Source organism: Schistocerca americana, chromosome 5 (genome assembly GCF_021461395.2).
Source record: "Schistocerca americana isolate TAMUIC-IGC-003095 chromosome 5, iqSchAmer2.1, whole genome shotgun sequence".
NCBI classification, from domain to species: Eukaryota; Metazoa; Arthropoda; class Insecta; order Orthoptera; family Acrididae; genus Schistocerca; species Schistocerca americana.
In genome coordinates, this window is record NC_060123.1 from 134798191 (window position 1) to 134822275 (window position 24085).

The following is a 24085-nucleotide window of genomic DNA, read 5'->3' on the forward strand; positions in this document are numbered from 1 at the left end:
AATGCACACAAATGTGTCAAACTGCTCACATGTCATTTCTGTAGTGTCATTTTCAGTTCATTCCAGACGTTTTCGATGGGATTGAGGTCCAGAGACTTTGGTGGGATAAGGAGGCAAAGAGGCACGTTGTATAGTACCCACAGTTTGACAATTTCTGCTGTGTGTTTAGGATCATTGTCTTGTTGGAAATAAAGATCCAACTTCGCAGCACTTTCCGTCAGATTTTGTTGGAGTATATCGAGATAGGCAAATTTGTCCACGGTGCCTTCAATAAAGACAAGCTCACCAACATCTCTGGAAGACATGCATCCCCACACCATCAAACTGCCACCTCCATGTTTGATGGTTTCTTGCATGTTTTTGGGCTCCCACTTTTTGTTTTCTTGATGCCACACTAAACTGTGGCCATCCACGTGGCTCAAAGTAAATTTACATTCATCACTCCACGGGATCTTGTCCCAGAAGGTCACATCCTTGCTGACAAATTCTTCTACAAAAACCATCTCCTTTTTTGCATTACACTTACTGATGAACAGTTTGCACCTTGACACTCTGGCCTTATACCCAGCACTGTTCAGGCATCTGTGCACTGTTCTAACACTAACTTCGGTACCAATGCCTTCTGCCAGTTCTACAGCCACAGCAGGGGCCGTTGTCCACAGGTCACTTTTCACCATTCAAACTACCTTCCTCTGGTCTCTCTTTGTGAGTTTCTGAGGACACCACTATTGTGGGCGACTTACAGGAGTTTTTTCTTCTTTCCATTTCTGGACAATACAAAATATAGTTTTTTGGCTTTGGTTGATGACCTTACCTATTTCTGCATTTGATTTTCTCTCACTATGCAGCTCCACAATAAGCCTTCACTCTTCCACTGTCATTTCCCTACCTCTACGGAGCTTGGTGCTACATTGGTCTTTTTTGGCAAGGCCTGTGCTTTCCTGTAGTATGAGACAGCTGCCTTGTGTACACTGACTGCTTGCTGCCCACAAGTTGTGCCTTCAGACTGCAGTTAACTTGTCAAGTGGGGCAGTGTCTGATTACTTTTGTCCCAAGTGATACACACGCCTGTGATGGTAACACAGAACTAATCGTTTCAGGTAGAGGATACGGTGACATTTGCATAGTCGATGTCTTTCAAAATATTCCCTGCATTCTGACACATACTCAGGTATGCATTCTGTGTATGCATCAGTCACAATTGACTGTTAGATACACATGTGACCTGTGTCTGAATACTTTTGTTTGCCTCTGTAGTGGTTGTCTGCTGTGCTGCTCCATGTTCAACAATGTGCACTGAACAGCTTTCCCCAAAACACTTGTGCCTGCACCAGCAATGTGTTCCGTCTTAAAGTTTGCCACAGATCACCACCACTTGCCCTGCTTTACAGAGTCTACAAGCCTCTGACCTAGATGTTGTGCAATGAGGTGTGGACGGCCAACACCTTGTCACCTATCTTTGGTTTCAGTGTTCTTCAGTCACTTGCCATAGATGTTCACAACATAGCACACAAAAATCTGACTAGCTTCACCATTTCTGTGGTGCTCACTCCTTGGCACCAGGCCATTAGAATCTGTCCTTTGTCAATGTTGTGTATGTCAGTGGATTTATCCATTTGCAGCCCATATTGGCACCACAGTGATTCCCCACTCACCTCTGCTTCACTAATATACCTTCTTTACCATATCATCTGCCAGCAAGATCATCAGGTGGCATTCAATATAATGGTGGGCAATGGTCATCATGTTTTGACTCATCAGCGTATGAGTATTTCATCTCTACTTGATTGCATTAGATAATTGTAATTCACTAAAATGGATTTAATTGTACAGAAAATTATTCATATTTATTTACATGATTCAGGTATACAGATTTGGCATTCCCATATGTTTGTCAAATAATTACATGTCAGTGCTGGGTAGGATGCCATTAACAAACCATGGCCAACAACTGTCCTGTTTCTTTGCCCATAATTAATAGTTCCATAAATAAATCAAATTATTGCGCTGCGAGTTTAATGTTGTCATCAATCGCAACTGCCACTATCACCATTTTCATTGTTATTTTTATACTGGAGTTTCAATTTTTTATTATTACAATTTTCATTTAGAAGTTCTTGATGGATTGTGATATGTTTTATGACCTTGCTTGATTGACAATGAGATCCAGCTGAATGAAAATAAATAACAAATGAAATATAATTGACTTTAATCATAAGTATTTATGTATAAATTGTGCACAAACAACTCCTCTAAAAAATTTTGTTCCATTTTCAACACAGTACACATCTTATACATTACCTGTGGAAGAAATGAAGAGAAGATATTGAGAGTCTTATAGAAGTGGTAATGCACATTCTTCCCACTCAAAAGTTTCAGTATCAGACTCTGTAATCTATGTGACATAATAGTGAAGAGTGCAGGATGGAATAACAACCACTCTATGAAAGTGTTAGACTGATATTCATTTCATACAGGAGGCTCTGGGTTGCTGATGGGTACAATAAAAAGACTGCTAAACATTTAAGCTTTTGGACAAAAAATCCTTCTTCCCTAATAGAACACACTCTTACACACAAGCACAACTCATACACAAATGGCTACTATCTCCAGGTGCGGGGGCCCAACTCAGTTGGGCTCTGGTGGCTGGAGACAAGCCATGAGAGTGTGTGTGTGTTTTATATTTCAGAAGAAGCAGTTTTTGTCTGAAAGCTTACATGTTTAACAGTCTCTTTATTGTGCCTGCCTGAAACTCAGAGCCTCCTCTACATGGTGAGTAGCGGTCTATCCTTTTCATAATACTGTCAACATAATAGTGATATATAAATGTAGTTAAACTGAAACACCAGTAACAGTGTAGCAATGCAAGGGGTATCAAATTTGTTATAAAAGTCAGTAAATTACTAAATGCACAGTATTTTTCAGTACAGGTATTTCATTCATTCCAAGCAAGTATCGATTAGTGATGTCATCATCTAGACAAGAGTTGACTGTTATCTGAATCCATTTTATCAAACTAATAGTTTCTTTCAGGTGATAAAATTTTATTGATTATGAAATACAAGTTCTTGAAGTTTATTCAGAATAAGAAATGTTAATTGCAGGCCATAATTTATCAGTTTAATACAAAGGTGTTTTGAATTTTGTGTGCATGAAAAAGTGTGAATTTATGTGCAGCTTTTACTCTGAGACAAGTTATCACTTAGAGTGCTAAAAGTGCACATGTACAGTTCGCTAACCTGCATGGTGAATTTTGTTTTTTGTGATTTTGACCTGAATGGAGACAAATCCAGTTTCATTTAGACTTTACATGAGATAGACACATCACATTATTACAATAGAGTCGTTTAGCCCATTAGGGAAAACTGAAACCTGTGCACTTGATTTGAAATACGTTACATGCTAGTGCGTGATTGAGCTCTCCGGTGAACTGCATACAATAGTTGCAAATGCTTGGACTTAATGCATGAAGTTGGAAATTAATTTTTATACAAGTGCTGATTTTGACAAAAAAGAACAGAAAGTTTATTCAAAATATCGAGGTTCTGTTTTAATTGAGACACATATCACCTTGTTGATCACATTGCTTAGCAACACTGTAATGCAGATTAATTAATTCATTAGAACAATTTGTGACATAATAAGTCCCATTAAACATACAAATTGTTATACGAAATTTGCTGACCACATGAGAGTATGAGAGTGATTTTATTTCCAAAAATGCCAATAAACCAGCAGTTTCAAAACTTAAATTACTAACTGTTGTGTGACTTCATTGATTGTCACATGCCACTACTGAACGTGTTGTATTGTGTCTCTTCACAAGAAATCTCAAGAAGCTGGGATAAACAAGAAACAAGAAGAAGAGTAAAGAAGAGGCATCAGTATAACAGGCAGAGTAGGAATGCCTTAAAAAGTTGAAATAGATTTATAGGCTATAGAAGATGATAGATCTTTTTGAAAATCTAGAAATTTAAGTAATGTAACAGTCATATTATGTATGGTAGGAACGTTCTGGTAGAATCTAAATAATTGTTTGTCCAGCCAGCACAATGTAGGGTACAAGTGAAAAAAAAAGAAGAATCACCTCATTCACATCTCAGCTGTTTAAAAACATGCATGTTGAGCATAAATTTAAAGCCTACATTGCACACAATTTTTTTCTAATTATAGACTACTACTCACCAGATAAGTGATGAAAGGGATAATGATTAGCCCAAGTCCACCAATGTATGCTGATGTACCAATCCCTATGCCTCTTAGCTGTGTTGGATAAAGCTCACCAGCAAACGGATATATTATTAAAAATGAGGCGGAAATGGCAAATTTTGAAATTAAGTAGAGTGCCAAAGTAGTATTTACAGCATCTGCAAAATAGCAGAAAATCATACTAACAATATTTCAAAATGTGCTGAGCTGTCTGTTTTGTTGTACTCGAATGGAACAGCTATCTTTATTAAAATCAGTAATGACATGATAACTACTCTAACTCTGGAGTTTGAAACTAATCATGACACATTGCTCCAGGCAAATAAAAATTATGCTGTTCTGCACAAGAATGCAACAAATACATAAAAGCTGTTCAGTGTGCTCTGTCACAGAACTGTATGGTCAAAACTACAAGTACAACTACTGCAAAATAATGTGCTCTAAACCAGATTCATGACACTAAAATCAATCTGTGAATGGGTATACAATCTCTGAACTCAAACATGTTCCATGTGCAATTGTGTAAAGATGCTTAACATCCTCAACTGCCAATTTCTCAACTAGTTGAAGAGCAGAGAACACATTACATATGAACTGCAATTTCACAGCCCATGGATGAGTTGCAATATGTGCAGTTGTAGATTTAATACATAAATATTATTACATCTCAATTTGAATAATTCACATTCTTAACTTTACAACAAATTTCAATCACACAATTTAATCTATGTGGCATTTGATTTACATAAATCGAGCTGAAATATACCCATTTGTTAATTTAAAAATTAAGTTATTTGGACAAATTCCATGTGTTTATTATTTTATGTATTGATACAATATTTTATTTATAATTTACAAATTGGTGAATTTGTTAGACTTTTTTTATTGTGTGTGTACCAATGCATACTCCCACCAGTAATTTCTAATCATTCTGGAAAATCACAATAATTTCTTTTAGTTTAAATCATGGAGTGTTATCTTCAGAGAATAAAACTGTCCCTGATTGATTAGTACTGATACACTGCTTATATGTCAGCGTCCGATGGGCACAATATTTTGACAAGTGACCTCACTGTCATCATCAGGTGCGCAGATGAACTGACTACTTGGGGGTCAGCAAGACCCTTTATCTCTTCCCTGCCTCCCTCCAACCTGCTGCTTTGTCTGCCATCAATGCCCGGCATTTCCTACCCCCTCCTCCTGCTGACACATTGCTCCATCCTTGGTTTGCATCCCAGATTGTTTGTGTTGGCATCCCTGCTGTTGCTCCATCTGCCACCCAAAGTCATTTTTTGTAGGATATCTCCTTACTCTTCTTAAAAAATGGAAAATCCAAGATGGAATGTGACAATATTATGGAAAGGATGTTGCTACTCACCAAATAGGGGAGATACTGAGTCACAGATAGGCACTACAAAAAGACTGTTAGAGAGTGAGCTTTCGGCCAACAACACAACTGCATCTGTGTACATTGTCTATTTTTGATGAAGGCCTTCTTGACTGAAAGCTCACTTCCTGACAGTCTTTATGTTGTATTTACCTGTGACCCAGCAACTCTGCTATATGGTGAGTAGCAACTGTCCTTTCATAATATTGTTACATCCCACTCTGGACTTTCCATTGTTCGATTCTGCCTGACAACTTTTCTTCCATCCCTTAACCCAGAGCTGTTTTCCTTTGTTACTGTTTTCTAATGCCTTACTATACTCAATGTCCATCTCTCTTTCTCTTCTTAATTAGACTAAGTACAGGTTCTGAGGTCTTTCTAAGGAAGTATCCACTATCACGATTGACTAGCAGTTCCTGAGGTTTGTATTGTGGTTCCACAGGCTGTACAGTGAGTGTAGAGCCTGGGACTCTCTGAATTTGCCACTCTGTGTAGCCTTTCTTCCAGAACAACATACTGAGATATTCAAGTTCTTGATAGCCTTTCATGACTGGAGAGGGTGTGAGCCCTATATACCAATGTTTTAAGCACACAGTTCCTCTGCACCAATTGGTGGTACTGAGTAGGTTAAGTTGAAGAAGGTCTTCTTCCGGTAAACACTGTGGTCCAATGTTCTATCTTTGTTAATCCTTTTTACCAGGACATCCAGAAAGGGAAGCAGTCCATCCACCTCAAGTTCCTTGGTAAAACTGATGTTCTGGTGTATAGTATTGAAACATATGAGTAAGACATTCAGCTTGTCTCTTCCATATGTCCATTTGACAAAGTGTCATCCATATACTGGAATCAGCTCAGTGGAAACCTACTGCCAGATTGCAGCAGCTTAAAAAGTTGGCAGTCTCATGACATTGCCCATCGGAATTATACAGAATATATTATGATCTTGCTAAGGTTCTACACCGATGTCTAACTTCTGGAATTGTGTCATTAAAGAACATACCAAGATTTGACTAAGCAAACCACTGATCAATTATGACAGTGGCCACACCCACAGTTATAAGGAGAGGCCCCAGCTGTGGTGTTGACTTTTTAAAATCATCTATACAGTGATGTAGGTTAAGGTCCAAGGTATCACATGCTGCAGCCATTGGCTCTGATGGGCTCTTGACTGTGAGTAATCAATGAAAAAAAAATTTGGAATTTTGCATGATTCTTTACAGCTTTGAAAGAGGAATATTTAACAGACTGGAAAATTTTGGAATTTTACAAGACTGTTTAGAATTTAAAAGAGGAATATTTAACAGACTGCTTGCACAGCATAATGGTTAAGATACAGTCCTCCCATGTTAAAGGATGTGGATTCAAATCTCATGAGGTGCTTTGGAACTTTTACTTTTTAAATCTTTATTGAAATAATTTTGCTCATTATTTTTATTCAGTTAATTGGTTTAAATGTAATTTTTACTTATATTGCTCTGTTACATCATTTTAACCATCATATTCATTTTTTCATTTGTTCTCAGTTGTCTTTCTGTCATTCTTTTTCTGCTTGGAACCTTTTTTCTTGTGATTTTAGAGGTTTTTATGTTGTGTCTTCAATTTAATTTCTTTTATTTTAAGTCCCTACATTTTTGTCCATAATATTGCACTCATTCTTTCTGTCCCTCATTTTGCTTGAATTTCTTTTCTTTTATTATATCTTCGTTTTCAGTCTTAATCTTACAAAAATTTATACTTTGGAGTTTAGAACTAACAAAAATGACTTCTCAGTACTAGCGCTACACATTAACGGACACAAAATTAATGGGATGCCATACGTTAAACTCCTATGAGTCTGATTGCATCACTAGTTAAAATGGAGTTAACAAATAAATAAACTAATTAAGAAGCTCACTCATTTCAGCATGAACATCTACAGCCATTCCAGCATGGAGTACATTGCAGATTGTGCCTCCCATTCTACCAGTTATTAGGGGTTCTCCCATTCCATTCACATATCGTGTGTAGGAAGAATGATTGCTTGAACAGCTCTGAGAGAGTTAAATTAATATTTTCTTTGTAACCCCTAAGGGAGGGATATGTACGAAGATGTAGTAAACTCCTAAATTCATCACTTAAAGTTTCATCCTGAAATGTTGTAAGCAGGCTTTCAATGGGATAATCTACACTCGTGCTCATAAATTAAGTATAATTGCAGAATGTGGTGCCACACAACGTGGCACTACATAAAACTGGTGCTAATAGCATAGGCACACAGGGAACACACACCACACAGACCTGTAAGTCCGCGGTATTGGTGATAAGTTGAGAAAACCACATGTACTACAAAACGCCACTGTTTCCTGTGCAAGTACCCTGACATCAATATTGGATACGATACCATGCACATGTACACAGGCCGCACAACAGGTTGGCATACTCTGGATCAGGTGGTCGAGCAGCTGCTGGGGTACAGCCTCCCATTCTTGCACCAGTGCCTGTTGGAGCTCCTGAAGTGTCCTAGAGGTGTGAAGACGTGCAGCGATATGTCGACTGATAGCAAACCTGATGTGCTAGATGGGGTTTAGGTCTGGAGAACAGGCAGGCCACTCCATTTGCCTGATATCTTCTGTTTCAAGGCACTCCTCCATGATGGCAGCTCGGTGGGGCTGTGCATTGTCATCCATCAGGAGGAAGGTGGAACCCACTCGCCCCTGAAAAGGTGGACATATTGGTGCAAAATGACATCCCAAAACACCTGACCTGTTACAGTTTCTCTGTCAAAGCCATGCAGGGGCGTACGTGCACCAATCATAATCCCACTCCACACCATCAAACTATGACCTCCATACAGATCCCCTTCAAGGAGATTAAGTGTTTGGTATCTGGTTCCTGGTTCACGCCATATGAAAACTCGGTGAGAATCACTGTTCAGACTATACCTGGACTCGTCCGTGAACATAACCTGGGACCACTGTTCCAATGACCATGTACTGTGTTCTTGACACCAGGCTTTACAGGCTCTCCTGTGACAGGGGTCAGTGGAATGCACCTTGCAGGTCTCCGGGTGAATAAACCATGTCTGTTCAGTCATCTGTAGACTATGTGTCTGGAGACAACTGTTCCAGTTGCTGGGGTAAGGTCCCGAGCAAGACTATCTGCAGTACTCCGTGGCCGGCTGCGTGATCTGATGGTGAGATATCGTCTTCTTGTGGTGTTGTACACTGTGGACGTCCCGTACTGGAGCACCTGGACACATTTCCTGCCTGCTGGAATCATTGTCATAATTTTGAGATCACCCTTTGTGGCACACGAACACTATGACCTGCTGTGTTTGACCAGACTCCAGTCGCCCTAGTATTCTACCCCTCATAACATCATCAATATGTTTTCTTTGAACTATTTTCAACACACAATCACTGTTAGCACATCTGAAAACGTCTGCACACTTACTCGCTGCACCATACTCTGACATGCACCAATGCACCTCTGTGTATGTGGATTGCTGCCAGTGCCACCGTGCGACGACCGCAGGTCAAATGCTCTACATGGTCATACATCGAGTTGATTGAAACCTAGAAACTGCCCACCAGAGTGTTGTTTCACCATATATCAGCATTATCCTTAATTTATGGGCATGAGTGTCATACATCGAGTTGATTGAAACCTAGAAACTGCCCACCAGAGTGTTGTTTCACCATATATCAGCATTATAATAAATTTATGAGCATGAGTGTACATCTGTATTCAAGCACTTGCAATTTCAGTTTTTTCAGCATCACCTTGATGCTCTCACATGGGTCAAACAAATATGTGACCATTCGAGCTGTCATCTTTGTGTATATTCAATATCCATGGTTGATTCTACCTGGCTCAGGTCGCACACACTTAACTAAGATCCTATGATGAGTTGCTGAAGTGTTCCATAACCATCTTGATTTGTAGACTAAATGAATGTCCCTAGCATTCTTCCAATGAACTGAAATGTGTCATCCACTTTACCCACGACCAGACTATGTAATCCTTCCATTTCATATCCCCACAAATTATCCACCCAGGTATGTGTTGGCCTACTTCAAATGTGATTAATTGATATTGTAGCCAAAGACAACTATTTTGTTTTGTTGTGTAAATTGCACAATTTTACACTTCTTAATACTAAGGTAAGTTGCCAATGTTCTTTGCACATAACTGCAGCCTCTGCAAAATGCCACCAACAACATGAACAGCAAGGATTCAAACACCCTTTCCTGGGGCACACCTGAAGTTACTTTCACATCTGTTGATGACTTTCATCCAGATAACATGCTGTGCCCTATCTACCAAGTAATAATCAATTCAGTCACAAATTTCACTTGATACCCCTTATGATCATACTTTTGATAATATGTGTAGGTATGGTACCAAGCCAAATTCTTTTTGGAAATCAAGAAATACTGCACCTACCTCACTCCCTTGATCCATGACTTTCAGCATGTCATGTGAGAACAGTGCAAGTTGCATTTCACATGCTCATCATTCTCTACCCCCCCATGAGCCATGGACCTTGCCGTTGGTGGGGAGGCTTGCGTGCCTCAGTGATACACATGGCCGTACCGTAGGTGCAACCACAACGGAGGGATATCTGTTGAGAGGCCAGACAAACATGTGGTTCCTGAAGAGGGGCAGCATCCTTTTCAGTAGTTGCAGGGGCAACAGTCTGGATGATTGACTGATCTGGCCTTGTAACAATAACCAAAACGGCCTTGCTGTTCTGGTACTGCGAACGGCTGAAAGCAAGGGGAAACTACAGCCGTAATTTTTCCCGAGGGCATGCAGCTTTACTGTATGGTTAAATGATGATGGCGTCCTCTTGGGTAAAATATTCTGGAGGTAAAATAGTCCCCCATTCAGATCTCCGGGCAGGGACTACTCAAGAGGACGTCATTATCAGGAGAAAGAAAACTGGCGTTCTACAGATCGGAGCGTGGAATGTCAGATCCCTTAATCAGGCAGGTAGATTAGAAAATTTAAAAAGGGAAATGGATATAGTGGGAATTAGTGAAGTTCGGTGGCAGGAGGAACAAGACTTTCGGTCAGGTGATTACAGGGTTATAAATACAAAATCAAATAGGTGTAATGCAGGAGTAGGTTTAATAATGAATAAAAAAAATAGGAGTGCGGGTTAGCTACTACAAACAGCATAGTGAACGCATTATTGTGGCCAAGATAGACACAAAGCCCATGCCTACTACAGTAGTACAAGTTTATATGCCAACTAGCTCTGCAGATGATGAAGAAATAGATGAAATGTATGATGAGATAAAAGAAATTATTCAGGTAGTGAAGGGAGACGAAAATTTAATAGTCGTGGGTGACTGGAATTCGTCAGTAGGAAAAGGGAGAGAAGGAAACATAGTAGGTGAATATGGATTGGGGGGAAGGAATGAAAGAGGAAGCCGCCTTGTAGAATTTTGCACAGAGCATAACTTAATCATAGCTAACACTTGGTTCAAGAATCATAAAAGAAGGTTGTATACATGGAAGAATCCTGGAGATACTAGAAGGTATCAGACAGATTACATAATGGTAAGACAGAGATTTAGGAACCAGGTTTTAAATTGTAAGACATTTCCAGGGGCAGACGTGGACTCTGACCACAATCTATTGGTTATGAATTGTAGATTAAAACTGAAGAAACTGCAAAAAGGTGGGAATTTAAGGAGATGGGATCTGGATAAACTGACTAAACCAGAGGTTGTAGAGTGTTTCAGGGAGAGCATAAGGGAACAATTGACAGGAATGGGGGAAAGAAATACAGTAGAAGAAGAATGGGCAGCTCTGAGGGATGAAGTAGTGAAGGCAGCAGATGATCAAGTAGGTAAAAAGACGAGGGCTAATAGAAATCCTTGGGTAACAGAAGAAATATTGAATTTAATTGATGAAAGGAGAAAATATAAAAATGCAGTAAATGAGGCAGGCAAAAAGGAATACAAACGTCTCAAAAATGATATCGACAGGAAGTGCAAAATGGCTAAGCAGGGATGGCTAGAAGACAAATGTAAGGATGTAGAGCCTTGTCTCACTAGGGGTAAGATAGATACTGCCTACAGGAAAATTAAAGAGACCTTTGGAGAGAAGAGAACCACTTGTATGAATATCAAGAGCTCAGTTGGCAACCCCGTTCTAAGCAAAGAAGGGAAGGCAGAAAGGAGGAAGGAGTATATAGAGGGTTTATACAAGGGCGATGTACTTGAGGACAATATTATGGAAATGGAAGAGGATGTAGATGAAGACGAAATGGGAGATAAGATACTGCGTGAAGAGTTTGACAGAGCACTGAAAGACCTGAGTCGAAACAAGGCCCCGGGAGTAGACAACATTCCATTAGAACTACTGATGGCCTTGGGAGAGCCATTCATGACAAAACTCTACCATCTGGTGAGGAAGATGTATGAGACAGGCGAAATACCCTCAGACTTCAAGAAGAATATAATAATTCCAATCCCAAAGAAAGCAGGTGTTGACGGATGTGAAAATTACCGAACTATCAGTTTAATAAGTCACAGCTGCAAAATACTAACACGAATTATTTACAGACGAATGGAAAAACTGGTAGAAGCCGACCTCGGGGAAGATCAGTTTGGATTCCGTAGAAATGTTGGAACACGTGAGGCAATACTAACCTTAAGACTTATCTTAGAAGAAAGATTAAGAAAAGGCAAACCTACGTTTCTAGCATTTGTAGACTTAGAGAAAGCTTTTGACAATGTTAACTGGAATAATCTCTTTCAAATTCTGAAGGTGGCAGGGGTAAAATACAGGGAACGAAAGGCTATTTACAATTTGTACAGAAACCAGATGGCAGTTATAAGAACCGAGAGGCATGAAAGGGAAGCAGTGGTTGGGAAGGGTGTGAGACAGGGCTGTAGCCTATCCCCAATGTTATTCAATCTGTATATTGAGCAAGCAGTAAAGGAAACAAAAGAAAAATTTGGAGTAGGTATTAAAATTCATGGAGAAGAAGTAAAAACTTTGAGGTTCGCCGATGACATTGTAATTCTGTCAGAGACAGCAAAGGACTTGGAAGAGCAGTTGAACGGAATGGATAGTGTCTTGAAAGGAGGATATAAGATGAACATCAACAAAAGCAAAACGAGGATAATGGAATGTAGTCAAACTAAATCAGGTGATGCTGAGGGAATTAGATTAGGAAATGAGACACTTAAAGCAGTAAAGGAGTTTTGCTATTTAGGGAGCAAAATAACTGATGATGGTCGAAGTAGAGAGGATATAAAATGTAGACTGGCAATGGGAAGGAAAGCGTTTCTGAAGAAGAGAAATTTGTTAACATCGAGTATAGATTTAAGCGTCAGGAAGTCGTTTCTGAAAGTATTTGTATGGAGTGTAGCCATGTATGGAAGTGAAACATGGACGATAACTAATTTGGACAAGAAGAGAATAGAAGCTTTCGAAATGTAGTGCTACAGAAGAATGCTGAAGATAAGGTGGGTAGATCACATAACTAATGAGAAGGTATTGAGTAGAATTGGGGAGAAGAGAAGTTTGTGGCACAACTTGACTAGAAGAAGGGATCGGTTGATAGGACATGTTTTGAGGCATCAAGGGATCACAAATTTAGTATTGGAGGGCACCGTGGAGGGTAAAAATCGTAGAGGGAGACCAAGAGATGAATACACTAAGCAGATTCAGAAGGATGTAGGTTGCAGTAGGTACTGGGAGATGAAGGAGCTTGCACAGGATAGAGTAGCATGGAGAGCTGCATCAAACCAGTCTCAGGACTGAAGACCACAACAACAACAACAACAACATCATTCTCTAAACCCATTATGGTTGGCACTGAGGTGGTTAATTTGTCTCAGATACCTCATTACATTTGAGCTCAGAAAATGTTTTAAGACTCTACAACAAATGTATGTCACAGATATTGGACAACAGATTTTTTACATGATTTCTGCTACCTGTCTTGTAGATGAGCGTGACCTGTGCTTTCTACCATCCTTAGGCATGGGGTTTTGTTCATGCATTCTATGGTATATTGTGGCTAAAGGAGAGATTAACACAGCCACAAATATTACTAAGTGACTATCCTGAAGCATGAACCAGTCACAGCATAGGCTATCTAATGTCTATCTAATGGCTTCCAGGGGCAACAAAAAGCTGATTTTCAATGTTCTACATAATTATTGACCAAATTTAAAATCTGAAATGCTTTAATAATCTACTCATTAATAGGTATAACCTTATATTAAAAGTTTAACACAATAAGACAAATATTATAGTTAGAAACCATGTGTTTGTCTTGGGGCAGCATTGACTTATAGTCCACAAATACCTGGACTTTCATTTAGTATCTGATAATGAGAGCACTTAGTGACTTCCACCAAAGTTTGCACATAATTCAAACCTTTATGAATCAGTCTCTCACCAACAACCCCCACAACAAATGACGAAATAAAAAAAGTTTATTGCTAACTACATTTTCACTGCTCATTCAGTAAAACTATAGCATTATCAGACATTATGTTTTAACTTATTACTTCTTTGCTAGCACTCTATTTGCAACACAGTATGCATACAATATCCGAAATGCACCACTGAATGTTCCTGCAAAATCGTATTGTGGGGCGGCGGTTAAGTTTGTAAAAATAAATGAATTGCTGTATAAATGCTTGCATGTTGAATCAGTTTCTGGCTTTTAGAATGTTGTTAACGCTGTCTTTCGCCATTCTCAACACTGGCTCTCTATTTACTTTTTAGCACCCAGAGAGTGATTTAACAAAACGTGAAGCCAGTACTTAGAGATCCTAGTGCCCACTTCATCTGAGAATACCATTATAGCTGCAGCTTATAGCTCTGAGGAATTAGGAGATTGTCTGGGATTTCTAATGAAAAACGGTTTTCCAAAATAGTTGAGTATATTCTGAAATTCACTGATAAAAAACACAAGTATCCCTACAACCTAACTAACAGAGCAGTTCAGAGTCTAATGCGCTGATGCAACTATAAATGTCCGAATTAAATGTTGAAAAGAATGCTCGCCATAATTTGATGAGATATTTCATCAAACGCCACGCTAAATATTTGGTAGAATGTCTGTCCCGCGACGGCACGTGAAAATACGACAATACGCAAACTGAAGCTAGATAATGAAAATCATCCCAGAATTAACACTTCACTTGAAATGTTTTCATGGTTCCGCGTATCTCTAGTAACTTAATACGGCACCCGAGGCTGTTTGTAGCAGTGATACCGATGCGACGCGACTCCCGACACAGATGGCGTGTCATTCAGCATCTGGAGAGAACTAGGGCCTTTCTTCCTCGCGCAGCGTTCTTATATATAAAGCCGCGGTGCGGACGGCTAAGGGAACGCCTGATCAAATCGGCTCTCCCGACTAGCCGCTGGGCTAGTAACGCACCACTTCAAGTTACATAATAATTTATAGCTTCTTTTGCTGATGGCTGTTAATTTAAACGTGCATTCAGCACGCAGGTAAGTATTGATAATAAAATTTTGACGTGGCTAAGTTAAATATTTTGGGCGAGAGAATTAATTAAATTACACTGCACGCAGTAGATGAGCTCTGAACTGTCCTTTTTGAGATCCGTTATCGCTATAATTTTATAGGTATTCAAAAGAAACTTCATAGTCATAGCGGACCTCCAACCTATTTAAATCTAAACATCCTAGCCTTATTTATTAGCCTACTTAATCTATCTTGCTTCCTTCAGTTTTGAGATGAAAACCAGAAAATCATGAATTTCCACTAAAATCTTAATTTGTGAAATCCAAAGTACTGTTTTTATTAAATCATTATGAAAGATGAATCTAAATATAAATTTTGAAGTCTCTAGCTCTTTTCTGTTGCGCCAATGATTTTTTCAGAAAAACGTCCAAATTTCGAAAATGGCTGAAGTTATCGAACTGATATTTAACACACATTAATTTAGTATTATTCCTGACATGCTAGAAAAGTTTTAGGTCATTTGCTTGATTTTTAAGGTATTGCGCAACATTTATGACGTCAGAGCTAGTTACAGCAGACTGGCTGGCACACAATGAAAACTGATGTGAATTTACTACAGCGTGAGTAGGCTGCTTCCCTACAGTATGATTGTGTGACACAAAATTTCAGGAGATACATTGTCACAGACATTTAGATGCGTGAAAAACTAGAGTCTGCCTAAAATGGAGGACAGTGAAACTTCAACATTGGGCATGACATTTTACTTTATCTGCTCTTTAAGTATTTGTATGGAGTGTAGCCATGTATGGAAGTGAAACAAGGATGATAAATAGTTTGGACAAGAAGAGAATAAAAGCTTTCGAAATGTGGTGCTACAGAAGAATGCTGAAGATTAGATGGGTAGATGACATAACTAATGAGGAGGTATTGAATAGAATTGGGGAGAAGAGAAGTTTGTGGCACAACTTGACTAGAAGAAGGGAATGGTTGGTAGGACATGTTCTGAGGCATCAAGGGATCACAAATTTAGTATTGGAGGGCACCGTGGAGGGTAAAAATCGTAGAGGGAGACCAAGAGATGAATACACTAAGCAGATTCAGAAGGATGTAGGTTGCAGTAGGTACTGGGAGATGAAGGAGCTTGCACAGGATAGAGTAGCATGGAGAGCTGCATCAAACCAGTCTCAGGACTGAAGACCACAACAACACAACTACTAACTCTACTTGCAATGTACTTTGAAGATGGTATCTACATATATCACTGAATGTACCTACAAAATTATATCATTGTATGGTACGTAGTTCAGGGGATATAACATCATAAACATTAAGATGCATGAAAAACTAGCTTTTAGTTAAAATGAGCACAAATTACTTATGCTATATTCATCCACTGAGAACATTTAGCGACTTCCAAACCTTGTCCAAACTTTTGTGTCACTTATGTGCATAACAGCTAAGATTTGGCACTTCTTCTTTTTTTTGAGTCATCAGTTTTCTGACTGGTTTGATGTGGTCTGCCATGAATTCCTCTTCTGTGCTAACCTCTTCATCTCAGAGTAGTACTTGCAACCTATGTCCTCAAATATATACTGAGTATATACTGTCTTCCTCTACAGTTTTTGCCCCTCAACACTCCCTTTATTACCATGGAAGCCATTCCCAGATGCCTTAACAGATGTCCTGTCATCCTGTCCTTTTTTGTTGTCAGTGTTTTCCACATATTCCTTTCCTTTCTGATTCTGCGCAGAACCTTCTCATTCCTTATCTTATCAGTCCACCTAATTTTCAACATTCGCCTGTAGCATTACATCTCAAATGCTTTGATTCTCTTCTGTTCCTTTTTTTCCCAAAGTCCATGTTTTACTGCCATACAATCTCTTCTGTTCCATTTTTCCCAAAGTCCATGTTTTACTACCATACAGTGCTGTGTTCCAAACATACATTCTCAGAAATTTCTTCCTCAAATTAAAGCCTATGTTTGATACTAGTAGACTTCTCCTCACCAGGAATGCCCTTTTTGCCAGTGTTGGTTATTTTGGTGCCTAGGTAGTAGAATTCCTTAACTTCTACTTCATGACCATCAATCCTGATGTTAAGTTTCTCCCTGTTCTCATTTCTGGTACTTCTCATTACTTTCATCTTTCTCTGATTTGCTCTCAGTCCATATTCTGTACTCATTAGACTGTTCCCATTCAGCAGATCCTGTACTTCTTCTTCAGTTTCACTCAGGATAACAATGTCATCAGTGAATCATTTCATTGATATCCTTTCACCTTGAATTTTAGCCCCACTCCTGAACCTCGCTTTTATTTCCATCATTGTTTCATAAATATACAGATTGAACAGTAGGGGTGAAAGACTACATCCCTGTCTTACACCCTTTATAACCTGAGCACTTCATGCTTGGTCATCCACTCTTATTATTCCCTCTTGGCTTTGGTACGTATTGTATATTATCTGCCTCTGCCTATAGCTTACCCCTATTTTTCTTAGAATTTTGTACATCCTGAACCATTTTAAATTGTTGAAGGGTTTTCCCAGGTTGACGGATCCTATAAATGTGTCTCGATCTTTCTGTAGTCTTGCTTCCACTATCAACTGCAATATCAGAATTGCTTCTCTGATGCTTTTGCTTTTCCTGAGGCTAAACTGATTGTCACCTAACACATCTCCATTTTCTTTTCCATTCTTCTGTATATTATTCTTGTCAGCAACTTGGATGCATGAACTGTTCAGCTAATTTTGTGATGATTCTCACACTTGTCAGTTCTTGTAGGCTTCAGAATTACATGGATCATATTATTCTGAAAGTCAAATGGTATGTCGCCACACTCATACATTTTACACACCAACATGAGTAGTCATTTTATTGCTAATTCTTCCAATGATTTTAGGAATTCTGATGGAATGTTATCTATCCCTTCTGCCTTATTTGATTTTAAGTCCTCCAAAGCTCTTATAAATTCTGATTCTATTATTGGATCCCCCATATCTTCTAAATCAACTCCCGTTTCTTCTTCTATGACATCAGACAAGTCTTCTCCCTCATAGAGGCCTTCAGTGTACTTTTCCACCTATCCACTGTCCTCTGCAATTAACAGTGGAATTCCCATTGCACCTTTAATGTTAACAACCTCACTTTTAAATTCACTGGAGGCTGTTTTGACTTTCCTATATGCTGAGTCAATCCTTCCAACAGTCACTTATTTCTTCACAGTTCTCATACAGCCATTTCGTCTTAGCTCCCCTGCACTTCCTGTTTATTTAATTCTGCATTGACTTGTATTTCTGTATTCCTGAATTTGCTGTTCCTCTTTCTTCTTTCATTGATTAAGTGAGGTGTTTCTTCTGTTTCCCATAGTTTCTTCACAGTTACCTTCCTTGTACCTATGTTTTTCTTCCCAACTTCTGTCATTCCCCATTTTAGAGATGTCCATTTCTCTTCAACTGTACTGCCTACTGAACCGTTCTTTATTGTTGCATCTATAGCCTTAGAGAAATTCAAGAGTATCTCATCATTCCTTAGTACTTCTGTATTCTACTTCTTTGCATACTGATCCTTCCTGACTAATCTCTTAAACTTCAGCCTACTCTTCATCACTATTACATTGTGCTCTGAGTCTATATGTGCTCCTGAGTATGTCTTACAATCCAGTATCTGATTTCAGAATCTCTGTCTCACCGTGGTGTAACATAACTGAAATCTTTCCATATCACCTGGCCTTTTCCAAGTATAGCTCCTCCTTTTGTTGTTCTTGAACAGAGTATTCACTATTACTAGCTGAAATTTATTACAGAACTCAGTTTTTTTCCTCTCTCATTCTTTGTCCCAAGCCCTTATTCTCCTGTAACCTTTTCTTCTACTCCTTCCCCTACAACTGCATTCCATTCCCTCATGACTATTAGATTTTTGTCTCCCTTCAGATACTGTATTGCCCTTTCGATATCTTCATATACTTTCTCTATCTCATCTTCAGCTTGGGACATTGGCATGTATACCTGAACTATCAATGCCATTGTCGGTTTGCTGTTGATTCTGATAAAAAACCCTATCACTGAACTGTTCACAGTAACACATTCTCTGCCCTGCCTTCTTATTCATAACAAATCCTACTACCGTTATACCATTTTCTGCTGCCGTTGATATTACACTATATTCATCTGACCAGAAATCCTTATCTTCTGTCCGTTTCACTTCACTGACCCCTACTATATCTAGATTGAGCCTTTGCATTTCTCTTTTCAGATTTTCTAGCTTACCTACCACATTCAAGCTTTTGACATTCCTCGCCCCACTTGTAGAACATTGTCCTTTAGTTGGTTATTCAATCTTTTTCTCATGGTCACCTCCACCTTGGCAGTACCCTTCTGGAGATCTGAAGGGGGAACATTCTGGAATCATTTGCCAGTGGAGAGATCATCATGACACTTTTTCAGTGACAGGCATCTTGTCCTGTGGATTCACATAATGTGTCTTTAATGCAGTGGTTTCTATTGCCTTCTGTATCCTCATGCCATTGATCACTGCAGATTCTTCCATCTTTAGGAGCAGTTTCCCACCCCAAGGACAAGAGAGTGCCCTGAGCCTCTGCCTACTCCTTCACCCTCTGTGACAGGGCAGTTGTCAGAATGAAGGTGACTTCTTATGCCGGAAGCCTTCGGCCACCAATTTTGATTATTAATCAAAATTTAAGCAGTGGTGCGACATTAATTCATTTTCAATCAGGTGTCTGAAGCTGTTTTATACATGGGAGTTTGGTTCTTTAAAGAATCGGAGGACTGCTGGTATAGAATCTTACAGGGTTTCCACTGGCACCTGGAGCTTTGTGCAGTTTTTACAATTTCAGTTGTTTCTGAACACCACAGACACTAAGACCTATTTCATTCATATTTTCAGTGAAGTTAGAATTAAATTGTGTAATACTTATAGATTTTTCTATGCAAAGGAACATCTGAGAAAGAACTTCATCATTTATGCTTTTACTTTGCTAACCTCAACTACAGTTCCTGTCTCATCCATATGTGTATCAACACTAACTTTGGTGCCACTAATCACATTTAAATATCATCAGAATAACTATGGCTTACGTGAAAGATCTTTTGATAATATGTTGCTACATCAGTTGTTGAAGGCTTCACAATTTACTTCTTGAAAGACAAACGTGTTTGTTTGGCACTTAAAATAATTGTGCACTGTGTTGACTCAAAGACAAGGGTGTTGGCTACTTTTCACTTCTTGATGTCTTACAGAATTAGCATCTGGGACAATGCACTTAAATTAGTAAAGTATGTATTCAGCAAATAAAACAGTAGTAGTTGGTGTAAGAGCTGCACCTATTTTAGATTGAAGTCAGCTGATAGGTACGCCTGCTTAAACGAAGTCCCTCTAACAATGGAATGTTTCCAACTAGAGAAGAAATTAGCATATTTCATCAAAATATAAGAGGTATTAGAGATAAAGTTAGTGAACTGCTAATAGATGTTGACTCTGAAATTATTGGTATACCAGAGCACCCCTTAAAATAATATGATAATTCAGAGGCTTCCTTTACCAGGCTACAGATTAGCTGGCTGTTTCTCAAGGAGTTCCTTGCGGGGTGGGAGAGTGGCTCTGTACTTAAAAAACAGTACATTCGAGTACATAGACGTATCACGACACTGCACTGAACAGATATTTGAAAGTTGTGCAGTGTTAATTGAATTTAGTGAAACTAAACTTCTAATTGTTGTTATTTATAGGTCCCCTAACTATGACTTCAGAGCATTTCTGCTCAAGCTAGAGAGGGTTCTTGATTCACTTTGAAGGAAGTACCAGAAAGTAGTTATATGTGGTGACTTCAATATTAATTTTGTATATGATTGTGCAAGAAAAAGGATGTTGGTAGATCTTCTAAATTCATATGATCTCATGCAAACTGTGTTTTTTCCGACTAGGGTGCAGGGGAGCAGTAGCACTGTCATAGACAATATTTTTATTCATTCTTCATTACTAGATGGGCATTCTGTTAGTAAGAGCATGAATGGCCTTTCAGACCATGATGCACAAATTTTAACACTAAAAGGCTTTTGTACTCAAACCAATGTCATATTTAATTACAAACTATGTAGGAAAGTTAATCCAACAGCAATTGAGAGTTTTTTAAAACTTGTTAAGGAACAAGAGTGGCAGGATGTTTATAGTGCCAATACCATAGATGATAAATACAATGCTTTCCATAACACATTTCTCAAGCTCTTTGAGAGCTGATTTCCATTAGAACATTCTAAAAAGGGTACTAGTAGTAATGGGCAGCCTGGGTGGCTGACTAGTGGGATAATGATATCATGTAGAACAAAGTGGGAATTATATCAAAATGTTAGAAGTAGTCACAATCAAGCTACAGTAGCCCATTAAAAACAGTATTGGAAGGTGCTTAAAATGTTATTAGGAAGGCAAAGAGTATGTGGTATGCAAATCAAATAGCTAATTCACAGGATAAAATTAAAACCACATGGTCAGTTGCGAAGGAAATGTCTGGTCAGCAGCACAAGGTCGATGATATAAAGTCAGTTCGCAGTAAAAATATTTCTGTTACTGATAAATCACATATATCTCCAGTATTTAACAATCATTTACTGAGCATTGCTGGTGAATTAAATAAAAATTTAGTTTCTACAGGAAATCATTCAACTTTCTTGGCAAATGCCTTTCCGAGATTGATGTCTGAAATACTCCTCTGTGATACAGACAAGAGGAAGATTGAGTCAATAATTAAATCACTGAAGACTACGGACTCTCATGGTTATGATGGAGTGTCAAGCAGAATATTAAAGTACTGTGCTGCACATGTTAACCCTGTATTTAGCCATATTTGTAATATTTCCTTTAGGAATGGTAGTTCCCTGTGCGATTAAAGTACTCAGTAGTAAAGCCACTTTATAAGAAGGGAGAAAGGGATAATGTAGATAATTTTAGACCAATTTCTATGCCATCAGTATATGCAAAAGTTATTGAAAAGGCTGTGTATGTAAAGATAATTGATCATTTTATATCATACGATCTGCTATCAAATGTACAGTTCAGCTTTAGAAGTCGTTTAACAACTGAAAATGCTATATTCTCTTTTCTCTGTGAGGTACTGGATGGGCTAAACAAAAAGTTTCGAACACTTGGCATATTTTTTGATTTAACTAAGTCATTTGATTGTGTTGATCACAAAATATTGCTCTAGAAGTTGGACCATTACGGAATACGGGGAGTAGCTCACAATTGCTTAGCCTCTTACTTTAGCAACAGGCAGCAAAAAGGTCATTATTCACAGTGTTGATAATGGCTGTGATGTGGGATCTGAGTGGGGTACTGTGAAGTGGGGCGTGCCCCAGGGATTAGTGCTGGGGCTGCTCCTGTTCCTTATTTATATAAATGATATGCCCTCTAGTATTATGGGTAACGCTAAAATATTTCTGTTTGCTGCTGACACTAGCTTGATAGTAAAGGATGCAGTGTGCAACATTGGCTCGGTTTCAAATAGTGCAGTACATGACCTCAGTTCATGGCTTGTAGAAAATAAACTAATGTTAAATCACAGTAAGACTCAGTTTTTACAGTTTCTAACACACAATTCAACAAAACCTGACATTTTAATTTCACAGAACGGGCATATGATTAGTGAAACTGAACAGTTCAAATTTCTAGGTGTTCAGATAGATAGTAAGCTGTTGTGGAAAGCCCACATTTAGGATCTTGTTCAAAGAGTTAATGCTGCCATTTTTACTATTCGAACGGTATCAAAGGTGAGCAGTACTTTGATACGAAAATTAGTCTACTTTGTTTATTTTCATTCACTTATATCATATGGTATTATATTTTGGTGTAACTCTTCCCATTCTACAAGGATATTTTTGGCTCAGAAACGGGCGATTCGGGCAACAAGTGGTGTGCGTTCATGAACCTCTTGTCGACCTCTGTTCATGAGTCTGGGTATTTTGACATTGGCCTCTCAGTATGTATATACCTTATTGTCATTTCTTGTTACCAATATTAGTTTATTTCCAAGAATAAGCAGCTTTCACTCGGTTAATACTCGGCAGAAATCAAACCTGTATATGGATCAGACTTCCTTAACTCTTGTGCAAAAAGTTGTGCAGAATACTGCTGCATCCATTTTCAATAAGCTGCCACTCAAATTCAAAAATCTTAGCAGTAATCCATGTGCTTTCAAATTGAAACTGAAGAGTTTCCTCATGGGTCACTCCTTCTATTCTGTCAAGGAGTTCCTTGAGAAATTAAGCTGATTCTTAGTGTATTGCTGATAGCGTTTACTTAAACTTATGGACTGACTTTTTTCAGGTTCATGAACATTTATTTTTATCTGTTATTACTTTTATGTTGTAATTTCATGTACTGACATGTTCCATGACCTTGGAGATTTGCTCCTCAATTTGATCCTATGGAACTTGACGTGTAAATAAATAAACACTGTGTAAAGTGGATTGCTGTGCATGTTACAGATAACTCTTCATGTATCATGGAATTCTTACACTTCCTCCCCAGTACATTTATTCCTTAATGGTTCCTGTTGTCAGTTTCAGCTTTTACAGAAATAATGCCCTAGTCTCTTTCTTGCACCACTGTAAAAATAAATGATATAAATACTGGTGTTGATGGCCTTGAGAAACACATAAAAATCATTAGAACTGAACAAGGTTACATATTAGAGGGAAGCACAGGCCACACCTGTTTACAAAAAGGTAGTAAAAGTGATCTGCAAAATTACCTGCCATTGTTTCTTTTTTTTCTTTTTTTTTTATTATTAATAAAAAGGCAGGTGTTCAAGGATGAGGTGGGGGGGGGGGGGGGGGAGGGGGGGGCGATGCCATTAGTCTTCTTCTGACAGGTTTGATATGGCTCGCCATGACTCCTTATCCTGGAACAACATCTTCATTTCAGAGAAGCACTTGACCTACATTCCAACCTCTATCTTCCCCTACAGTTTTTACCCTCTACTGTCCTCTTTACAGGCTGTATACAACCCGGGACAACTGGGAGATCCATGAAA

At 38.7% G+C, this 24085-nt stretch overlaps 1 protein-coding gene across 2 annotated transcripts in view; it reads right to left on the reverse strand.

Moving 5' to 3' along the window:
• The window catches only part of LOC124616079 (carcinine transporter), a 249312-nt gene that overhangs the window by 63796 nt on the left and 161431 nt on the right, over nt 1–24085 (reverse strand). For both annotated transcript variants that reach the window (XM_047144327.1, XM_047144328.1), the window contains exon 9: nt 4186–4367. In XM_047144327.1, coding sequence (XP_047000283.1) covers nt 4186–4367 — 182 coding nt within the window. The remainder of the gene's footprint in view (nt 1–4185; nt 4368–24085) is intronic.